Below are 23,377 nucleotides of genomic sequence, written 5' to 3'. Positions count from 1 at the left end.
GTTGTTTTGCCTTCTTGATGCCATGAGACAGATTGGCTCTTGCTGTTTTTAGGGCTGCTTTGTCTCCTGATCTGAATGCTTCATCTCTGGTCTTTAGCAGCCCACAAACCTCTGCTGTCATCCATGGCTTCTGGTTGGCACGTGTGGTAATGGTCTTGGTGACTGTCACATTATCTATGCATTTTTTGATGTAAGCAGTCACAGTTTCAGTGTACTCCTGCAGGTCTGTGTTGTTGTTGTAGGTGGCTGCCTCTTTAAACATGTTCCAGTCTGTGTCCTGGAAGCAGTCCTGTAGTGCTGAGGTGGCATTGTCTGGCCATACTGTGATCTGCTTTTGAACCGGTTTGGCGAGTTTGAGAAGTGGTCTATATGCTGGGATTAGCATAACAGTGATGTGGTCCGAGTACCCGAGGTGGGGGCGGGGTTCAGCTTTCGATGCGTTTTTCTCTGTTGTATAAACAAAGTCCAGTGTGTTGTTTCCTTGTTTCCCCTTGTTGCAAAGTTCACATGTTGGTAGAACTTTGGTAAAACTGTCTTTAGGTTTGCATGGTTGAAGTCACCGGCTATGATGAAAAAGCCGTCGGTGTTATTTTTACGCGTGTCCTTAGCGTTTGCACACGGGGGTATGTAGACCGCGACAATAACAATGATCGTGAACTCCCGCGGCAGGTAGAACGGTCGACACTTCACAACCATAAACTCCACCAGCGATGAACAGTATTTTGATAATACCGCAGCATTGTTACACCAGTCTTTGTTGATATACACACACAAGCCACCTTCGCGGGTCTTACCAGATAGTGATGAATCTCTATCCGCTCGGAAGCTGGCTAGCCCGTGCAGCTGAATGGCGGAGTCCGGGATGTTGTCGTTTAGCCATGTTTCAGTGAAAACAAACACAACAATCCCTTGCCTCATGCTGTGTAGACCGACTGAGTTGAATTAAGTCCAGTTTGTTTTCCAGAGAGCGAACATTTGAGAGCATGAGTGTTGGAAGAGCCGGTCTTGTGGGGTTAGGTCTTAGCCTAGCTCGTATACCTCCGCACTTACCGCGGTTCCGTTCTCTCTCACACCGCTTGCGATGCCGCCTTGTGCGGGTAGCGTCAGTAGGCGAGGCCGCAGTCTCCAGGTCCGGCTCCAGCAGTAAACAAAGACCTCGTAGCTTCTTAGTAGCCACACTCCTAGTGGAATGAGCCTTGACTCCCATCGGCAAGGGGAGGTCAGAGGACTCGTAGGCAATGTGAATGGCATCGACAATCCACCAACTGAGGGTCTGCTTTGAAGCAGGAAGATCTCTCTTAGGGGGACCATAGAAAATCAGCAATTGGTCCGCCCTTCTCCACATGGCAGCTCTGTGAACGTATGCTCGCACTGGACACATACAGTTAAGCTTTTGCTTGTCAGGCTCCCAAAAGGGAGGAGGACTAAAGGCCTGCAGTACGAAAGACCGAAGGAACTTTGGGGACATACCCTGCATGAGGGTATAAAAAGGCTTTGGCCATACCAGGCGCAAAGTCCAAGTGAGTAGGGGCCTCTGACAGGGCCTGCAGATCCCCAACTCTTTTCAGAAATGAAATCGCCAGAAGAAACACGGTCTTCAGAATCAGAATCAGAATCAGAATCAGAAAGAGCTTTATTGCCAAGTGTGTTTGCACACACAAGGAATTCGTCTTGGTGTTAGGAGCTTCCAGTACAGAAAGTACAAACATAGTGCAGACAACATATAATTAAGGTGATAAAGAACACTAATGAAGAGAATATACAATAATTAAGGATAACAATAGTAATAAAAATAAAAATATACAGAAAAGAGACATGACCATAGACAGAACTGTGAATGTGCATGTGTCCTATGTACAGATGAAGGTTTGATGGGTTATTTACAGATGTACAGTACCGGGGTGTGTTATGTGTTGTTCAGGTGGGATACGGCCTGGGGGAAAAAACTGTTCTTGTGTCTGGTTGTTCTGGTGCTCAGTGATCTGTAGCGCCGGCCAGAGGGCAACAGTTCAAAGAGAGAGTGAGCTGGGTGTGAGGGGTCCAGAGTGACTTTCTTAGCCCTTTTCCTCACTCTGGAGGTGTAAAGTTCTTGGAGGCTGGGCAGAGGGGCACCGATAATTCTCTCAGCAGTCCTAACTGTCCGTTGTAGTCTTCTGATGTCTGTTTTGGTAGCTGAACCAAACCAAACAGTTATAGAAGAACATAGGACAGACTCGATGATTGCAGAGTAGAACTGTTTCAGCAGCTCCTGAGGCAGGTTGAACTTCCTTAGCTGGCGGAGGAAATACAGCCTCTGCTGGGCCTTTTTCGCAATAGAGTCAATGTGATTGTCCCACTTCAGGTCCTGGGAGATGGTGGTTCCCAGGAATCTGAATGACTCTACTGAAGTCACAGTGCTGTTCATGATGGTGAGTGGGGGGAGAGCAGGGGGGTTTCTCCTGAAGTCCACTATCATCTCCACAGTTTTGAGCGTGTTCAGCTCCAGGTTGTTAAGACTGCACCAGACAGCCAGCTGCTCAACTTCCTGTCTGTAAGCAGACTCGTCACCGTCCTTGATGAGGCCTATGACTGTGGTGTCGTCCGCAAACTTCAGGAGCTTGACAGAGGGGTCCTTTGATGTGCAGTCATTCGTGTAGAGAGAGAAGAGCAGTGGGGAGAGAACGCAACCCTGAGGGGCGCCAGTGCTGATGGTGAGAGTCCTGGATGTGAGTTTGCCCAGCCTCACTAGCTGCTGCCTGTCTGTCAGGAAGCTGGTGATCCACTGACAGATGGAGGAGGGCACAGAGAGCTGTCTCAGTTTGTCTGAGAGAAGGTCAGATATGATGGTATTGAAGGCCGAGCTGAAGTCCACAAATAAGATCCTTGCATAATTCCCAGGTTTGTCGAGGTGTTGCAGGATGTAATGCAGACCCATATTGACAGCGTCATCCACAGACCTGTTTGCTCTATAGGCAAACTGAAGAGGATCCAGCAAGGGTCTAGTGATGTCCTTCAGGTAGGCCAGGACCAGTCTCTCAAGTGACTTCATGACCACAGACGTGAGTGCTACAGGTCTGTAGTCATTAAGTCCAGTGATTTTGGGCTTTTTGGGGACGGGAATGATGGTGGAGCGTTTGAAGCAGCAGGGAACTTCACACAGCTCCAGAGATTTGTTGAAGATTTGTGTAAAGATGGGGGCCAATTGGTCAGCACAGATTTTTAGACAGGCAGGTGAAATACCGTCTGGTCCTGAAGCTTTCCTAGATTTCTGTTTTCTGAAGACCCGGTTCACATCCTCTACACAGACTTTAAACACAGGTAGAATGGTGGGGGAGGGAGTAAGGGGGGTTGCAGGGGGGGAAGGTGAATGTGTGAAGTGCAGATCAGAGCGGGTGTTGGGTGTCAGTCTGGCCTTTTCAAATCTGCAGTAAAACACATTGAGATCGTCAGCCAGTTGTTGATTCTCCACAGACTGTGGGGGTGGTGTCTTGTACATGGTGATGTTCCTTAGACCAGTCCATACCGACGCTGGATCGTTGGCTGAAAGTTCTTTTTTCAACTTCTCAGAGTAGTTCTTTTTAGCCACTCTGATCTCCTTTGTTAGTCTGTTCCTGGCCTGGTTATACAAGATTTTATCCCCACTTCTGTAAGCGTCCTCTTTGGCCTGACGAAGCTGTTTGAGTTTCCCAGTAAACCACGGTTTATCATTATTGAATGATAAGAATGTCCTGGTGGGGATGCATATATCCTCACAGAAACTGATATATGATGTTACAGTCTCTGTGAGTTCATCCAGATCGGTGGCAGCGGCTTCAAAAACACTCCAATCAGTGAGGTCAAAACAAGCTTTTAAATCTTGCTCTGCTTCATTAGTCCATCTCTTAACAGTTCTTAATACAGGCTTCGAAGATTTGAGTTTTTGCCTATAGGTCGGTATGAGATGAACCAAACAGTGATCAGAGAGCCCCAGAGCTGCCCGTGGGACAGAGTGATATGCATCTTTAATTATTGTGTAACAATGATCCAATATATTACTGTCTCTGGTGGGACATGTAACGTGCTGTCTGTATTTTGGCAGTTCGCGGGAGAGATTTGCTTTATTAAAATCTCCAAGAATGATTAAGAAAGAGTCCGGGTACCTTTGCTCTGTTTCAGATATTTGTTCAGCCAGCTGTTGCATCGCGGCGCTCACGCACGCGTCCGGAGGCACGTACACATTCACGAGAATGAAGGAGGAAAACTCTCGGGGTGAATAGAACGGCTTACAGTTTATGAAGAAGGCCTCCAAATTAGGAGAACACATCTTCTTCAGAGTTGTTACATCTGAACACCAACCTTCATTTATGTAGAAACATAGTCCACCACCTCTCAGGGTGAGGTGGCGATCTGAGATCTCCTCAATAGGCTCGAATGGAGGCTTACAGAGAGCATTCAATACCACAGCCAAGTCCCAAGGGGGGATCCGGGACCGTACTGGAGGCCTTAGCCTCAGTGAACCACGGAGGAAACGTGTGACTAGGGGGTGTCTGCCCACTGACTGTCCACCACAGAGGCGTGGTAGGCCGAAATCGCCGCCACATAAACCTTCAAGGTGGAGTGGGTTAACCCTGCAGAGAGTCGAGCCTTCGAGTCCAGCACTGTACCAACCAGGCAGTTAACTGTGTCGGGCTGGCGATCTCCGCACCATGAAGTGAAGAGTCTCCACTTCAGGGCGTACAGTCTCCTCGTTGAGGGAGCTCTGGATTGGAGGATGATCTTAACAACCTCGGTTGAGAGACCGAAAGCTATGAGCCGTGCCACCTCAGGGGCCACACCCACAGCCTCCACAACTCCGGGCGGGGGTGCACAATGGTGCCTCCTGCCTGTGAGAGGAGATCCCTCCTGACTGGAATCTCCCATGGAGAGCCGTCGAGGAGGGAAATCAGGTCAGAGAACCATACTCGGCCCGGCCAGAACAGGGCTACTAGTAGCAGCCGGACTCCGTCCCGGCGCACTCTCTCCAGAACTCCAGGGAGCAGAGCAATCGGGGGAAAGGCTACAGACGAAGCCTCTGCCACGTCTGTACCATGACATCCAGCCCCAACGGAGAGTACCAGAGGGGACATTGCGCTGTCTCCTGAGTAGCGAAGAGGTCCACCTGAGCCTGGCCAAACACTCTCTAGATCTGCTTCACCACCTCGGTGTGAAGCATCCATTCCCCGGGCAAGAAAGGCCGAACTAGCTGCTCCAGAGACCCCTGAAGGGGTGGCGAGCATCTCAGCTCCGCTACAGTTCTGGGCGGAAGAGACTGAGATGTGTGCTCGCTGGAGAATGCTGCGCCCTGAAACACCATATGTGGCAGGGTTAACAGATCGATCTCCTAAGGGCACTGGGGCGAGACGAGCACCGTACGCTGCGGTGATTGCTGCTCTACCCCAGCGGGGGCTACCCTCATAAGCCCTGGTCCATCAACATCAGGGCTTCTTGGCGGAAGACCTCTTCGCCTGAAGAACGGTCCGCAGATCCTGCTTAGGCTGGGAGGTCTTTGACCGCGCACCCTTCTTACCGCCCCGACCCCGCTTACGCGGAGGCGCACGGGCGGCGACGCTCTCCTTCTGAGCTTCCCTATACGAGGAGCCAGCACGCGGCAGGGGCTGCTCTCACTGTCGACAACAGAGTCAACAGCGTCACCAAAAAGGCCAGAAGGCGATAGTGGTGCGTCCAGAAGGAAGACCCTGTCGCGGTCTTTGATATCCGACAGGGTCAACCAGAGATGCCTCCCCGCTGCCACCAGGGCTGCCATAGATCGCTCAATGGCACGGGCGGTCTCCTTGGTGGCCCGGCACTAAATCCCTCGCCCTCATCCAACTCCTTGAGCAGGTCAGCCTGGTATGCCTGCCATGGTGTGCAGACATGAGCCAGCCTGACCTGCTGCCGCGTACCCCTTGCCCACCAGTACTGACGATGTGCGCAGCGGCTTGGTGGGCAGGGTCGGAGCCTTCAGAGACAACGCAGCGTCAGGGGACAGATAGCTCGCAAGCGTCTGTTCCACACACGGCATCGCTTTGTAACCGCGCTCACTCGTCCCCATCACATTACAATAGTAATCCGATGAGGGGACGAAGAGGCGGGCCGAGAAAGGTTTCCCCCACGACCTCGACACCTCAGTGTGGGGTCGGCGGGAAAAGGCAAGCTCCGATGTGGAGGTGAAGTCTGAAACCGCAGAAAACGCTCGTCTAACTTGCCTCTCTGCGGTTCGACAGGACACTCGGCCGGCCAGTCGAGACTCAACTTGGCTGCGGCACGAGTAATCACCTCCACAAGCTCCTCATATTGGGGTGAAAGAGGGGGTGCAACATGCTCGACGTTTCCCGTGTCAACCTCCTCGGAGGAAGACAAGAGAAACGCAGAGGCAGCTGCACCATTGGGAAATATCCGCAAGGCGGGCTTCCGATCACGGGGAGCGGTCATGGGATCCGACAGGTGAGGATGGAGATAGAGACTTGCTCGTCTCCGATCCCTCCATCAGATCCCGCTGCGAACCCCACGAGCGCCGCCTCCGCCTCAGCGGAAGCGGGGCCAGCACCGCGGGGAACGCCAATGAAAGAACCCTCCCCGGAGAAGAGGGCCTTTCGAGAGCAAAGCACATGCAGAGGAAGGCCCTCGCAGTGTAGGCAATCAGCCCCCTCGAGAGCCGCCTCCGCATGTCTTGCTCCCAAGCAAAGCACACCAAGCTGTGTGTATACCCTGCACACAAAAAAACGTTTGCAGGGAGGAACACACTGCTTGTATTGTGCTTCACTCCCATGTTTAGCCTTAAACTGGCTTTTCGACATGATTAGAAGACAGACAACACTAAATAGGACTCACGGAGACACAGAGCGCTAGCTGAATGACAGAAAGCTGACGCCGGTTTCACCGCACGTGCTTTTATACCAGCTGGTTATTACGTCACCTCGCCCGTGATGTCCCGCCCATCCATTGGACAGATTTCATTTGTATTCAGAGCCGGTCACGCTGAAGGCATTCCCCTAAGCGTCTCTGGACGCAGCTCGAGTTCCTGAAGAGGAACAAGCACTCCTTGGTGATGGCCTACAATCTCAGCTTTATTTATTTAACTGCCATCTTAATTCTCCTATACTTTTCTTCAACTGTTGTCATTTCTCAAATGCTGTCTGCCTTGAAAGTTGCCCACAAAATTCACGCTTTTTGAGTGTAGTCTGTCGAGCAATGTCAGTGTTTGATTTATTGTTTTATATTTGTCAAGTCAAGTCACCTTTATTTATATAACGCTTTTAACAATACAGATTGTGTCAAAGCACTTAACAGTATCAAATTGGAGGATAGAGTGTCAGTAATGTATAAAAATAAGATTAAACACTCACTTTTCAGTTAAAGGCATTTCATTATTGAGTTCAGAGATGTCATTGTCTAGATCAGTTTAGTTTAAATAGTATCAGCTAAATCAAAACGACGATAATCGCTAGAAATAAAGTGTCCCCAACTGAGCAAGCCAGAGGCGACAGCGGCAAGGAAGCAAATCCATTTGTGATGGATTTATCACTTGTCAAGTCTTTACAGATTTGGCCTCTCTTGAATTGCCTTACTCAGGCTGTCAGCCGCTCTGCCGGGATGCTCACGGCAATCATTGTGGATCCTATCATTTCATCTCTTAGGACTTGTGTAATCAGCATAAAGTCATAAACCATCGGATGTGGTGGGAAAATCTTTATTGTAGTTGAGAAACAGCTGTTTTCTGAGAAATGACATAATTAGGCCAGCCTGTATCCACATAATGAATCATCATTTGTAGCACTGCATCTTCTTTTAAACACGAACCATTTTAAATGGGACACAGGCCTTGACACGTGTTGATTAATTATTGGCCTTTTTGTCATTTGCTAACGCAGAAGATGGGAATGACTGTCAGGAACAATCAAAAGCTTTCCAGGTACATACTCTCCTTCAGCTTCATTCTCAGCAGCAGCGCTCTTGCTGTTAATCAGCGAGACCAGAAGTTTATGATCTGTCTGGATGGTAAAGCTGTATGTCTTAAGAATACTTAATAAAATACCCTGGCTGTCACATGCCCATACCTCAGATTCTTTTTTAATTTTTAGAGTTTAATTTTCCAGTCCAGCCTTGTTTTGCGTTTATCAGTCCAGCCTTAAAGAGCACATCGGATGCAAAATTCACTTTTACATGGTGTTTGCATATAAATGTATTAGTAGTGTGTGGAAAAAACACTGTACAATGATACAAATTCCATTTTCTCATTTTTTTTATTTCAAATCCACAAACAACCTAAATAATCTCAGTTATCAAGCCATTTTGATTTTTTGAGCAGTATGACGTCATAAGGCAAAGGCACTGACGGACTGAGACATATTTTCATATTTCCACCCTCAGCCAGTTGTACTCTGTCCATTATTTACTCCGTGCTCGTAAGCAATGCAGCTGTTTTGTATTTGGATGTAAAAGTGAACATAAGATTCTTAGTTTTCTCCTGACATCAGAGCCAATGAGGACGCAGTGGATTTCACAAGTTTGTGTACCCATATAATCTTAGATTTAGTGGTAAACAGATTTGGCTTGATGTCTGCAATGGAGGGCTCAGAGAGACTATTCTACTCGAGTTCCGATAGCCCCCTTATAGACAGAAAGATAAATAAATAAATATGCATAAAAAGGAGATGTGGAGGAGGAGGGATGCCGAAAGAACTAACAACACAAGTGGTAAGAGGCTGTCTTTTATACTTAGATAGTAATTGGAAGATTAGATGGGTGTACTCCTCCCGAAATTACATTAATAACTTCACTAGTTTTGTTTTTGATGTTAACGCGCCACCAAATACATAAAAAAAAAAACGGAAGAGAGGGGTGGGGTGAGCAGTAGTTCATTATCAAACATTATCCAAATGTTTTTTGGAATTTTAACCAAAGTATGTTGGGGACATTTCATGAAGACCCTGAAGAATCATACCAGCTTGTGGAAATTGAGCATCCGATGTCCCTTTTAAGAAGGGCAGCTTCCAGCCTAGAGCTACAGGCGTTTGCAGTCACACTGATGTAACTAACCTGGCCAATTTGAACAAATCCACTGATTAGTTCCTCCTCAAAAGTACTCATTATATCAACCCAGTATACCTTGCACTCCAGCTTTCGGAAATTGCGTAGAAAGCAGCCAGTCAGGAACTTATTTTGTAATAGAAGAGATTTTATCCACCTACACTTAGAATAATGAAGTATTGTACATCACTGGGTGGAAGAATCGATTATTCTAATTCTATTTATTGAACATGCTTCTTAACATACTGCAGCTAGTGACTGTTTATAAAAGCAATAAAGTGACCTAACTGCAATTTTAGTTGCTTGGCTTATACATAAATCTGCAACACTACAGTAAGTAATGTTAAAAATAAATCTAATGGCTTCAAGAAATATGCGTTTCATAATGAAAGATAAAGAAACTCTCTAAACTGAAATGAAAAGGACATATTTGGAAAACAATTGTTTTTCTACATAGTTTGATGCAACACACTGAATCTATTTCAAAACGTGCACTTTATCATGACGTGGGCAGATCATATTGCGATAAATCAAACACTTTTGAAAAAATATGTACGTTGACAAGGATTAGCTAGTGATTGGTGTAGACCTTGACAAAAACTTAATGAAAATGACCTTTTTTCCTCCCTGCTGTCAGGTGTTGTGCAGGACTAGGCTGCCATATCCTATAGGAGGATGTTGTGGATTAACGCCATAGCATTACTGACCTCACGTCATCTCATCTGATTACACTCTGACACACTAACATTAATCCAACCAACATTAAAGGCCATCTGGCATCTTTACGCAAGATGTTTTTGGTCCTATTTACTGGCAAAGGGACTGCCACAGGCTACGAGGCTGGCAACGCACTTTAATCTCATAAAAGGTTTTATTTTCTTCAAAAGACTTGTTAATCGCAAGCCTGAGACCTTGTTGCGTAAATGTTCCTCAGTCAAAATGCATCTTCGTTTGGATGTTTTACAGAAGTCAGAGACCTTGGACAGATGGAAACAAAGGAGACTTTGAAGGTTGTATATATTGTTGAGCTTTCTGCAAGCATATTTATTACAAAAAGTTGAGTAATTTGCATCACTCAGGCAAAAAGGAACCATGGAGTACACAGGCATGATTGCACTTATGAATGTTTTTAGTCAGAAAGTTCTAGTCACAGTAAGGTGGCACGCAATCTGTGATTTGATAGAACGAACATTACTGCGGGTGCTACAGACAGTTGTTTTATATGTAAGTTTAAAGGCCATGATCAGGATTAACTGTAGTGTATGATAGCAGGGGTTACAGTTGTAGTGTAGCAGTGGTATTGTATTGCCCTTCAAATGCATAACAGCAGCTTGTCATTGCACTTTAAATAGATGAATAAATAATTGTGGTGTCCTGGCAGAATACAAGGGCATCTTATCACCAACAAGCATGTCCGCTGGAGGAAACGACGATTCAGCTTCTCCCTCAACGCAAACATGTGGAAAAGTGTTAGTTTACCTAACAACATACAGTCTTCTTGTGTTCGCTGACTTTTCCCGGCAATCGAACAAAATATTGACGCAACATTCACGTAAAGTACAGGACAAATACACAAAGCCATTGCATTCCACACTCACACACACTCCACATGAACTTCCTTCTTCACGTTCACAACAGAATAATTTACATCTTGCTACGCTTTTTAAAAACGATAACACTTTGCAGTCTTTAATGTCAATCTACGTCTGTCCAGTCCCGGTTTAGTGTGCGCTAACCCAGTGCTGTCAGAACGGATGCCTGGAATGAGGCCGTTTCTGCCAACTAGACTGTTGACTATCTCTTGGTGGTCTTAGCCAGTTTGCTAGTAGGGGTGCTCCTCCGTTGGGGAGTTGGGATTTTGGAGGGTTTGCCTCCGTGTTGGTGTGAGGCTGAGCGTGGCGTCGGTCGCCCTGAGTCTGTCACTGTCTCCAACATGTCCGAGCAAACCGACTGGATGTCTGAAATATCGAAGTCTGAGGCGTCACTGCCACGGCGGCTGCTCCCTCGGCTTCCTGTTTTGCTGCCAGGTCTGCTTGGGATCTTACTCAACCCTGAGGAGAAAGTTAAAGGCCAGTTACATCTCAGTACTATGATACTGGCATCCACATAAAGGCACAAGACTAAGATAACAATTTATATTTTTTCAGCCTCTTGATGATGCTTGATATGTTTATATTTTGTGCTATCTTGGTCTCCGTGCACCGGACCGCGTCACATAAATATACATATCTATATAAATATGTAGGACAAGAAATGACAAGTATAAATAAATAAATGTATAAATAGATAAATGCAGAAATAAATAAATGTAGAAATGCATAATTAAATACATAAATAATTAATTAAAAGATTAAATAAATAAATGTATAAATAATTAAATGCAGAAATAAATAAATGCAGATATGCATAAATGAATGAATGAATTATTTTGTCAAAAGTGTCATTTTTAATTGTACTATTTTTGTACCATTTGTGTTACACTACATTTATTAATTTCTGTATTTCTGTGTCCGTATGTTAATAAGGTAGGCGGTCCTAACCTCTCTCAAAGCAGGATTGGTTAAACAGGATCGTTATCGTTACAGCTGTACTACTGTGGATACTACCATTGCTAATGATTTGCGTTTATTAATAACAAGTGATGTAGATCATGCACCAAGCGACTACCTTCTGTTTCGTTTGGAACGTGTAGTCAATGAATTAGTTATCAGCTCAGTGCTGATATAGACCTTGATCCAGCTGTGTTCGCCAGATGCAGCAGGCCAGCTTCACATGCGCTTGAAACACTGCGGTCAGCCGCGTCTTCAAAATACGCAGTTTCTTTCTTCTTTTTTTTTTGACTTGCGCATCTAATCGTGGTATGGGTGCTGGGAGCAGTCAAAATGGATGTAAAGACGCTGTCAAAATGGTGTCATAACCCCAGCACTACAACTAAAGCTACCCCTTACAGGAAACTTTCTGCTATTTCAGATTTTGATGCTACGATTTTCGTACTGAAGTTGCTCATGCGCTGTGAGGGGGAAACAGGGGAACTGAATTCACCAGTCAAACTTGCGAAGTCAGAACTATCAAGGACGCAAGTCCGAACTTTGTGTAGGCCTAATTGGTATTGAGAAACAGCTCATGTATTTTCAAGACGCGGCTGGCTTGACCGCAGTTAATAAAGTTAGGCTAACTAGGCTAATTGCTATCTGGTGTTAATTCCTAATAGAAACGGTATTCTGACTGTTTTGCTTAATTGACCAATCCTGCATTGAGAGAGGTTAGGACTGCCTACCTTATTAACATATGGACACAGAAATACAGAAATAAATAAATGTAGAAATACATACATGCAGAAATAAATGTAGTTTAACACAAATGGTACAAAAATAGTACAAAAATTATACTTTTGACAAAATAGTTTATGCATATCTGCATTTATTTATTTATTTTAGCATTTAATTAATTAATTTCTACATTTATTTATCTCAGCATTTAATTACTTATTTATTTATTCATGTATTTATGTATTTCTACATTTATTTATTTATGCATTTATGTATTTATTTATACTCAAGTCATTTCTCGTCCTCCATATATATAAAGCTTGACATGTCTACTTTAAAATGAACCAATTCGAATCAAAAACATAAATTCTGTGATTGTGTAATCAGTATGGAAAGTGCGTTTCTTTCTAAAGGAATGTAACTGTGCTGCAGAGCTAGAAATTCAGCATCTTTGCAGTTGATACAGTGATAAACACCAGTTTATTAATAAAAAATTATATCTCCTGGCTATTTCCCAACACATTCATAACCATTACTTTTGTGAGTACTTTGCAGCAAGCTTTATGAGTGTGCTTGAATGCAAGCAATTACGTAACTAAATTAATGTCATTAACATGCGATTAGTGGACTAATGGATTAAAAGGACAACCTACTATTCAACTAGAAACATCTTTAGTTGGGGGCCTGGGGCAGCCCTATTATAGTCACATATTATTATTCATATTGGACAGTGATATTTAACTAAATGGTTTTTTTTGGCCTACATAATATGTAAAAAGTTTGTTCTGTATTCTTTTTTGGAATCAGAATGAGCTTTATTGCCAGGCATGTTTACACATGTGAGGAATTTCTTTTCATGATAGAAGCTTCCATAGTGCAACAGAATGGCAACGACAGGACAAAAACACAGATAATAAAAGAATAAAATAGAACAAGTGGGTTGAAACATAGTTGAATACTTGACAGATTTGATCCAACAAAACTGATCTATATAGTCTCATAATAGCAAGAGACAGAGTTCAATAAACTCAATGTAGTGTTTTGTCAATATTCAGTATATCGCACAGTAGCAGCAGCAAAACATTATGAAGAACAGACGGTGTGTCCGACTCACCCATGGCTTGACCTCTGGCCTTCATGACTGCAGCGTTTATCAAGGATCCATCCTCTCCCGACTGAAAGCCTTTTCCCGACAAATAGCCTGGAAGACGAAGCTTGCTGCCCTGAATAGGGGTGTTCTAAAAGATGTCATGATTCAGAAATGAATAGGCCAGTTAGAACAGGACAATGAAGAGGCAGATAACTGACTGTTTGCGAACAGCAACCAAGAAGAGCTTTCTAAGATGCAGATATAACCAGTGGGTTTCTACTCTAACATGCTGGCAAAGAAACAGTACTCAAACACATCATTTGACATAACAGAACACAGAAATCCAGACTGAAACAGAAACTTGACAGAGGTGGTTAGGAGTGACATATTTCATATCACTCCCACAACTGAATGTGTTTGTTAATCCCAAATCTTTGCTGTGTGTACACTACATAGCCAGAATGATGAAATAAATGCATTACAGACAAGAAAATTACAGTATACTGTTTAGACTGAATCAAATTCAGCCATGCACATCAGCAGAAAGAAACCATTTAGAGTTCTGGATGTAGAACAGATCTTACAAGCATTGAGTTTTAGTGACAAGAGGACAGAAAACTGTTCATTATTCAGTTAGTGCTTGAAAAATGAGATAGAGGTTGATTTATAGAAAAGGCTTTGTATATTAAGCTAATATTAAGACAATTTTAAGACTTTAATTGAAGACAATCACACAATGCCCTTCGCGAAAGAGAGGTTTAAAGATCAGAATTAGAGGACCGAAGCACATTCACAAACACATTCGCCTTAATAACGGACCACTTCCATGCATCATTGCAAAGCCAGAGAAAGAGATTGAACTCAATCCCAAATCCACACAGGAAGCAATTAGATCAGTAACAAGGTAGAGACAGAGGTCAAGAGCAGGAGACGGAGATTAGATGGGGATTTGTCACTCATTTCTTAAGCACTATACCTCATTGGATGACCCTTGGCTGTCAAAGGAGTCAGATGATTTTAGAGGAGTAGCTGATTTGCTGTTTGTCAGCCAGGGTTTATCATAATTGCGGGTTAAATGTTGGGGTGTCTGTGAGAAATAATTGTGGATCAACCACATACGAAGGGTAGCAATAGAAAAAAAGACAGACAATACAGGAAACAATTATATATCAACAAATAACGATGGGGCTATTTATGGCTCTGTTCCAAATCTTAGTGAGCACCCTATGTAAGGCAGATGTCACAGATAAACTCCTGACAAAACATGTTTATGCTGCCTTCCAAAACAACTTTTTTGGCCATTCGATTCAAACAATGAGATGAATTTAAAAGATAAACATGATTCATTCAATACTGAATGACTACTACTAAATATTGATAAAACTGTTTAGTCTAAATAAAAAAGTTAGACTAGCAATAAAGTGCAATGCTATATGCTATTTTCAATCAGATTTTTGCCTTACAAAGCAGCTGCCTATAAACCCGTTTCCACCGCAGGAACCAGGGACTTTGGGCTGGTACTCTGTGTGTTTCCACCACAGGAACCAGGATCTAAATAAAGTGCTGGGTTCATTGTACATGCACAGCCACATTTTATTCACAATAGAACATAGAGAACATGACAAATGTTTAAACGGAGAAATTTTACACTTTTATCCACTAAATGAGCTCATTTAAAATTTGATGCCTGCTACAGGTCTCAAAAAAGTTGGCATGAAAAAGCAAGGAATTTTGAAAAGATTCAGCTGGGAGAACATCTAGCAACTAATTAAGTTAACTGACATCAGGTCTGTAACATGAGTAGCTAAAAACCGGATGTCTCTCAGAAGTAAAGATGGGCAGAGGCTCTCCAATCTGTGAAAGAGTGTGTAAAAAGATTGTGGAATACTTTAAAAACAACGTTCCTCAACGTCAAACAATTTGCAAATCTCATCATCCACAGTGTATAACATCATCAAAAGAGTCAGAGAAACTGGAGACATTTTTGTGCATAAGGGACAAGGCCGAAGACTTTTGTTGGATGCCCGTGGTCTTCGGACACTCAGACGACACTGCATCGCTCATCGGCATGATTCTGTCATTGACATTACTAAATGGGCCCAGGAATACTTCCAGAAACCACTGTCGGTAAACACAATCCGCCGTGCCATCTGCAGATGCCAACTAAAGCTCTATCATGCAAAAAGGAAGCCATATGTGAACATGGTCCAGAAGCGCTGTCGTGTGCTGTGGGCCAAGGCTCATTTAAAATGGACCGTTTCAAAGTGGAAAAGTGTTCTATGGTCAGACGAGTCCAAATTTGACATTCTTGTTGGAAATCATGGACGCTGTGTCCTCCGGGCTAATTTGTAGGGAGACCTTCCAGCGTGTTATCAGCATTCAGTTCAAAAGCCAGCTTCTCTGATGGTATGGGGGTGCATATGTGCATACGGTATGGGCAGCTTGCATGTTTTGGAAGGCAATATGAATGCTGAAAGGTATATAAAGGTTTTAGAGCAACATATGTTCCCCTCCAGATAATGTCTATTTCAGAGAAGGCCTTGTGTATTTCAGCAGGAAAATGCAAAACCACATACTGCAGCTATTACAACAGCATGGCTTCGTAGTAGAAGAGTCCGGGTGCTGAATTGTGTGTGCAGATCTTTCACCTATAGAGAACATTTGACGCCCCATTGAATGAAAAATACGTCAAAGACGACCACAAACTCTTCAGCAGCTGGAAACCTATATCAGGTAAGAATGGGACCAAATTCCAACACCAAAACTCCAGAAACTCATAACCTCGATACCCAGACGTCTTCAAAAAATTTTGAAAAGAAGAGGAGATGCTACACCATGGTAAACATATCCCCATACCAATTATTTTGAGACATGTAGCAGGCATCAAATTTGAAATGAGCTCATTTTCTGAATTATGCTCATTTTGTGCATAAAATTTTTTAATTTCTCAGTTTAAACATTTGTCATGTTATCTAGATTCTATTGTGAATAATATATTGGCTCATGTGATTTCAAATTCTTTTAGTTTTCGTTTTAATTCAAATTTAAAAAAATGTCCCAACATTTCCGGAGTTCGGGTTGTAGTTTTAAGAGTATTTCAGGCGAGAATGTAGTTGTTTAAAACTCAAATCTGCAGTTTATTTATAAAGACAGCGCCTATTTAAAAATGTGCTTCACTAATTTCGGAGATGTAAGCTCCAGGCAATCACCGGGCTTAGTGCACATGTAACCCGCTGGGAGCAGCCTCAAATCGGCTAGTCCTTCTGACATTTGCCGCTGGCTCTGATGTCTCTGTAGTGCTTAAACATGAGATATAATTTGTTTTGGGTAAATCTAACAGATAATCTTTGGTCTCGTGAATCTATTATTTGTTCCAGGTCATATCATTTTGGCTGAGCACAAAGTTATGTTTCATAAATTAATATATTTATATACAAATGTATATCTATTTATGTATTTATAGCTTTATGAAAATGAAAAGAGGCAATGCTGTTTGATATAATATTTTGTTTCATTGTAATATATGTACTTTCCCGGAACTACAGTTCTGCAGCTATTAATATGTTTAAATGAAAATGAAAAGAGGCAGTGGTGTTTGTTATCATATATTGTAAATACAGTGAGGAAAATTGCAGTTGCCAAGGCGAGCTGACTTACATTATTAAGTACACTGCTGTTTTATTTGCAGAATTACCAGAACTGCTTCGTCCCATCCCTGGTAGTTCACACTCCTGAGTCGAACTTGCGAAGTCCGACCTACCTAGGACTCAAGTCTGAAATTTGCGTACTTGGTATTGAGAAACAGCTCTGGACTGGGAGGAGAAGTCGCGCACAGTCCTACATTACCAGACTATTTGCCTAATCTTCACGATACTTTAGGCTGCGATGGAAATGCAGACAGCAACAGGTCTGGAGAAAAAAAAAGTTTCAGGGAAAAAAGTTCCTGGGATAAATTGTTCCAGGGAATTTCGGTGGAAAAGCAGCTTATGTAGGCAGTGGACAGCAAGGCAGCTCACTAGGTTTTGGAACCAAGCTTCATGATAGGTGGCAGGAAAATGTGACAAAACCACAGAAGTTACACATTTCTGTACTCCCTAATCAACAATATCCATACCTTGGGTGTGCTGGAGCCAGGTGGGTTGGGTTGTGCGGGGCAGCAGTGGCTAGAGTTGGATCTGTTAGGTGAGGCGCCTCTTGAGGACGGTCGTGACCTTCGACCTCTATAGCGGAAACTGGCCATCACCTGGGTGGTGCCTTCTGGGAGAATAAACTTCTCGCGCAGCTCCACATTGGTTCTGCCCTTAGCTGGAGGAACGACATTAATCAGTGCAATGAGCCTGGAGCCAAGACCACAGCAAAACCTTTAACATGGGTTCAGAAAATAAACCTCTGAAATTCAGAGGAATACTATGGCTTTAGTTCAACTTGAGGTCTATGCCCAACATCTGTTGTACCAACTATTACAAGTCGATTTACTTAAAATGTTTATTACTTGATCTGAAGTTGTCTGTATCAATTTAATCACTCCACAGTGACTACTGCAAACAAACAAATTTGTTCACAAGTTTGATTGAAATTGAGGGGCAAGGCCATTTTTAGTGGTAATCAACAGCAAACTACAGATGCTGTTCACAGAGCTCAACTTGTTCTGAACCTAAAACATTCCTTCAAAACAAGTTTCAGGAACTTTTTTCAAAAAGCCATTTTAAAGGTTCTGATCTTTTAACCAGGCTGGGGAATGATGGGCACCCACTCAAATGAGCAAAACACAGTTCAGAGTTTTGTGCTTTGGTTTGATGTAGGGAATGATTTGCATGCATTTCACATCACTGGCAAAAATATATAGTATAAAAATAAATACATCGATGCTGCAGAAAAATGTATAGTATAACAGGATTAACCTTCAGAGACTGCAGTTCAGAAAAACAATTTAGCAAGAAATATTTGCTTTGTTGAGTATAGCTCCATTTAATGTGATGAATTATTCATATCTTCCATAGATGAGATTGTCGAGCAAGTTTCACTGCACTGCAACAGAGCTACAATAAGCACATGCAGAGAACGCAAGAGAGGACACATGACGCAACACAAAACCACATGCAAAACAGTCCCAGACAGCACGATGGAAAGGGAAGCGTGAGATTAATGTTAATGAGAATACCATTCAGGGATCACTGCAGCGCACACACACACACACACACACACACGCACACTGGGATGCACACATACCACTGGGATGGAGCAATGAGAGAAAGTGTGAGAGTTGCCAACCTATAGGAGACTGAGTAATTGAAGAATTTGATTCCGAGCGCAACATTTTACTCCCGTGGTGGTGAACTAGAAGAAACGATAATTGGGTTTACAAACAAATCAGCAGGAGAAGGGAAATTCTGAAAGAAATGCTTCATGGGAACAGACCGGCAAGCTTTAAGACTCCTATACACAGCAAATTAGTGCACAGGAAGAAAAGATTCAGCCACAACAAATGATTACAGCCTACATAAGAGTATCCATCAGTAACATTCTCAACTCTAAAATTGTATTATTGGGAATTTTAGATTCTGTTCCAAAACCTAGTGAGCTGAATTGCTTTCTATTGTCTACATTGGCAGGTGCCTCCCATAAAGCAGCATCTGAACTGAAATGGAACCTCACAAGTGACACAGTAGTCCATTTTTAAATGAGACTTGACTATACATTTCAGTACTGAACAAAGCTGGTGTCAGTGCTATATGGGATTGCCTTCACCACAAAGGATTCACTGCTTTTGAATTTGGCCAAAACAAGGTATCTTAGAAGGCAGCATAATAATGATACTGTTCAAATGTTGTCTACATAGAGAACTCAACTACGTTTTTGGAACAGAATCTTTGTGTCTGCAACATAATGTCTTGGTGGGAACAAAACTATTTTGTTCTTCACAATATCAGTGGATTTAAAAGACATGTCTGAACACCGTAAGCCGAAGATGAGTACAACATATTACCTCTGCAGGGGTCATTTTTCACCAGGAACTCATCCAGGGCCATCCAACCACCACCTACCCGCACCATCACTGTACTGCGCAGGATCCGCACCAGCCGCAGCTGCTGTGAATCTCCAAACTGAACACGAACAGAGAACACAGTCATTCCTCCGAAATACAGTCATGTTTGTGACCGGCACACAGCAGAGCAACATCAGAAACCTGGGCGCTGTAACACACTTTTCAAAAGAGTAAAAACTAGCCATCAAACATGTGGTGGAAACAGTGAGTCAAATCACAAGATTATTAGTCCCAGTTAGATGCTATTTCTGTTCTGTTTATCTCTGGCTTCCTCTTGTTGCTCTGCTGAGCCATTTGATCAAAACTAATTTTGATTGAGACACAACATTGGTTTCATTCCAGAAGACATGAAATGAGTGGTCAATCCAACTGGTTTCATTTGTGGTTTTGTGCTAATTTAAGCTTGATCATGAAAAAGTTCTTGTGTGGTGGTGTGGTTCATTATATGTCATTAAAGGTGCACAAAGTCATTTCAGAGTTGTGTTACTGGCTGATTAGACAGTGGTTCTAGACCTTATGCTGCCACCTGTGGGCGTGGATCAAGCAAAAGTGAAAGATTTTCATAATAAAACACCATTGCAGAAATATTCAATCTGCTGGCACCCATGACTAATGTATTCCACATTCAAAAATGTCCAATATAAGCATTAAAATATATATTTTAATAATATATACACACTTTTAAAATAAGGGGGGAGGATACAACTGACTCTATTTCATCTTGTGAGTGAACATCATGTTAAACATTTGTCAGATATACTAATTTCTTTATGTGTGAAATTTTATTACAATAGACAAAGTTACTTAGTGCACTTTTAAGACAAGGTGGACAGGACTGTGATCAGTGTGTCCACTAGGGTGTGCTATAAGTGCATTCTACACCCTCTGGCTGAGGCTCCGTTTTCATACAAATATGGGCACTGGCACAGAGATGTAGGGGAACACTTGAGTATAACTCTGCTGCATTCCCCTACATCCTCCATGCCAAAGATAGGAGCTAAAGAAAACAACAAGCCAAATGAGTTGCGTCCAAATGATTGCCGCCAGTTGGATATGGCCAGGGCATACGGATTTCACAGCACAGAAAATTATGGCCTCATGCTTTCTTTTCAAAAAAATAAATCATACCATATACCAAAGTTTTTCCACAAACCAACAATACATACAGAAGTTGCACCGTCTAGAACTACAAACTACCATTCTCATAGAGGATGCGTGTGTTGACACTGATGCTCGACTCCAACCACACACAATATGGAAGAATGGCTGAGATCGACTCGCTGAAACTCAACATGACCGACACACTGATGGCCACCCGCTGAGCATCTCTCTGGCCTGCAAGCCCTTGATTCTCAAAGCGATACCCAGGATGAATCGAAACCACTGGTGAATTTGGTGATTGGGGGAGGAGAAGATGAATTTTGAAGCATGATCAAGAGAAATAGTCAATCACAACAAACGGCTTTAAGAATGACCATTTACCAGGATACAGCTTTCCAAAACGGCAACGTGTAGATGGGGGGTTAGATTTTGATTGTCCCTGTTTGTTATATTCTCGTCGGCGATTAAGGGGTCATGTAAGCAGTGAACGAGACCAAACTGTCAAAAGAATGGTTTCAGTTGATGTGATATAAAGTTCTCAATACAAAGGAAGAAAAAACATGAGGTTTGCATGGCCTGCCCGATAAAAGAGTCAAGGATCTTCCCAAAACACCACCCTGAGAAAGCATGTAGCTCATGATTTTATGTGATTTATATCGGGAGAATCATGCATCTTTCAGCTCAAAATGTCTCCTGAAGCTTTGGCTTGTTTGAACATTGGCCACAAACTGTGGTTAAAAGAAGAAGTGAGGCTCTCATAAAGCAGAACTCAAATAAGATCAAGTAAATTAAGCAGGTAGCAGAAGGCAAGCGTACTGTGTTATGCTGCAAAAGCTGTCGCAAATTATAATAAAAAGCAGAATGCAGTGCTGCAGGGGAAAATGCATTTGAACTCAAAAGCAGATAGTTGAATCTAAAAATAAAAACATCCTAAAATGCCCCAAAAAGCTGGGCGTCTGTAGAACAAGTCAACATGAAACATTCACAACCCCTTTTACTAATTGATTGCTATCACTGCATACACAGTATTTACTGTAATTAAATTACTGTATTAACTGCTAGCGAGATTTTAGACAAACTGCATTAATGAGTTAGAATTGTTTATTATTAATAAATGATTTGGCTTTCAACTGATAAGCTGTTTAAGATGGGGGAAAATTTATAACACTATAAAGTATTATTATTATTTATTTTTTTGAGTAATGCTCAATCTTGATTTCATGTTGACTAGAAACTATTTTCCAAATATTTGTGTTTGTTTAACTCAGACTTAATTTAATCTGCCTTAAAATTACTCAGGGCACTATTTCACAACATAAGTTATATTAAGCGCATATCAGCACTAAACCGTTTTTGGTGTCATTTAGTATTAAGGAAGTAGACCTGCACTAGTAACTTTCTCAAGCCACTGTGCTTCAATGCCATTGGAGATTTGCCTACAGCCATGCCACAAACTAAATGCTGGCTTTGGGAAGAGAGTTAAAAACTTCTTTAAATGTGCTTATCCGCTTGTGAGTTTAAGACAGCCTTAAATATTGGGCATTCAATGACACAGTGACAGTGAATCAGAAAAAACAAAAAGCAAATCTTTCAAAAGCACTATGCATGTATACCTGATTTCCAAGGTAGAACTGATGTTGGGGAGAAAACAGCAAAAAGACAAACATTAGTAAATATCAGTTCACTCTTTTTGGTTTTTACAATAAGGAAACAAAGTTCTATACAACTTTTCTTCAGAGTGGCACAGTTACAGGCCTCCAGCCAGTCAGAGGAAATATGTATTCATAATCACCTTTATTATTCCCTCAGATTACTGGCAGCTGTAGAATGACTGACCGTGACCAAATGTTACGGGACCAGTTTATTAGGAGTGTTGGAGAGAAGTGGACCGGGGGAAAACCCTAAAACTTTCAAATTTGAGAGACTGAAAAATGCAATGGCACGTAAAAATGTAATAAAGTCATTCTCTTTGGCAACAGTAGTGTCGGGGCAAAGAGGTTTGGGTAGAGGAGCAGTTTAACAGGGGTCTGTGGAACACTGCCAACTTTCCAGACTTCATGTTCTCAAAACATTCCTTATATCGGCTTTGATACAAGGAATCAGGGCCAATTTGGATACAGCCAATGTTTGACTGAACTTTGCATACAATTACTGTTTGCATACAATTAAGTTATCGTCACAAAATATTTTTGATTTTACATCGCATTTTCTGAGAAAACTAGATAACCTTTGTTGTAAAATGACAAATTTAGGTTAATAAACTATTTATTTATTTCATCCATCACCTTGTTTCCACAACCATAGTACTTGACTGTTTTGAGGGTCTTTATTTTTGTCTCTTTATTTTGAAAATCTTAGGGTTCTTGGCCAAGGGTCCATACTAAATCTGTTTCTTGACTCATCCAGAAAGCATGAAAAATCTGTCACTTACCCGATATTTGTTGGCGCCAATCTGCTCTACTTGGAACCGTTTTGGACACTTGCACTTTGCAACTTGGCGAGTCACCTAAACACATGAATTCATAATTCAGACAGAAAACATCTACAAGAAACGTCATCTGTAATGCTTCCAATGATTGTGCAGAGCTCTCCAGAAAGTAAGCTGATAACATTTACCTCATCTTCAATTTTGTCAGCATCGGTTAATGGTTTGTAAGCATCTTTGTTGGGATGTAGAGCAGCCACAAACTCATAGTAGTCGATGTAGCCGTCGCCGTCCCGATCAAAGATGTCTGCCACAGCGCTCATCTCCAGACGACTGGTGGGGAACTCTACAGGACCAGAGAGGCGTTGAGGGCAAAGCATGAAAAACTTTAGACCTAAACAACACACGGTTTGAGATCT

At 42.6% G+C, this 23,377-nt stretch overlaps 1 protein-coding gene across 1 annotated transcript in view; it reads right to left on the bottom strand.

Moving 5' to 3' along the window:
* Window positions 1-10,035: 10,035 nt before the first annotated feature.
* LOC306883957 (dystonin-like) overlaps window positions 10,036-23,377 on the bottom strand; it is a 174,814-nt gene continuing 161,472 nt past the window's right edge. Inside the window, exons 90-98 of the mRNA XM_079439506.1 lie at window positions 23,150-23,304; window positions 22,965-23,039; window positions 22,147-22,164; window positions 19,373-19,490; window positions 18,616-18,723; window positions 17,501-17,691; window positions 14,363-14,473; window positions 13,411-13,534; window positions 10,036-11,078 (exon numbers count right to left, since the gene is read on the bottom strand). Of these exons, the coding sequence (XP_079295632.1) occupies window positions 10,822-11,078; window positions 13,411-13,534; window positions 14,363-14,473; window positions 17,501-17,691; window positions 18,616-18,723; window positions 19,373-19,490; window positions 22,147-22,164; window positions 22,965-23,039; window positions 23,150-23,304 (1,157 nt within the window). The 3' untranslated portion in view covers window positions 10,036-10,821. The remainder of the gene's footprint in view (window positions 11,079-13,410; window positions 13,535-14,362; window positions 14,474-17,500; window positions 17,692-18,615; window positions 18,724-19,372; window positions 19,491-22,146; window positions 22,165-22,964; window positions 23,040-23,149; window positions 23,305-23,377) is intronic.

This window comes from Barbus barbus, assembly GCF_936440315.1.
Source record: "Barbus barbus genome assembly, chromosome: 18".
In the NCBI taxonomy this organism is placed as follows: domain Eukaryota; kingdom Metazoa; phylum Chordata; class Actinopteri; order Cypriniformes; family Cyprinidae; genus Barbus; species Barbus barbus.
Note: the sequence above shows the minus strand (reverse complement) of the source record. Positions and strands in the feature narration are given on the sequence as shown.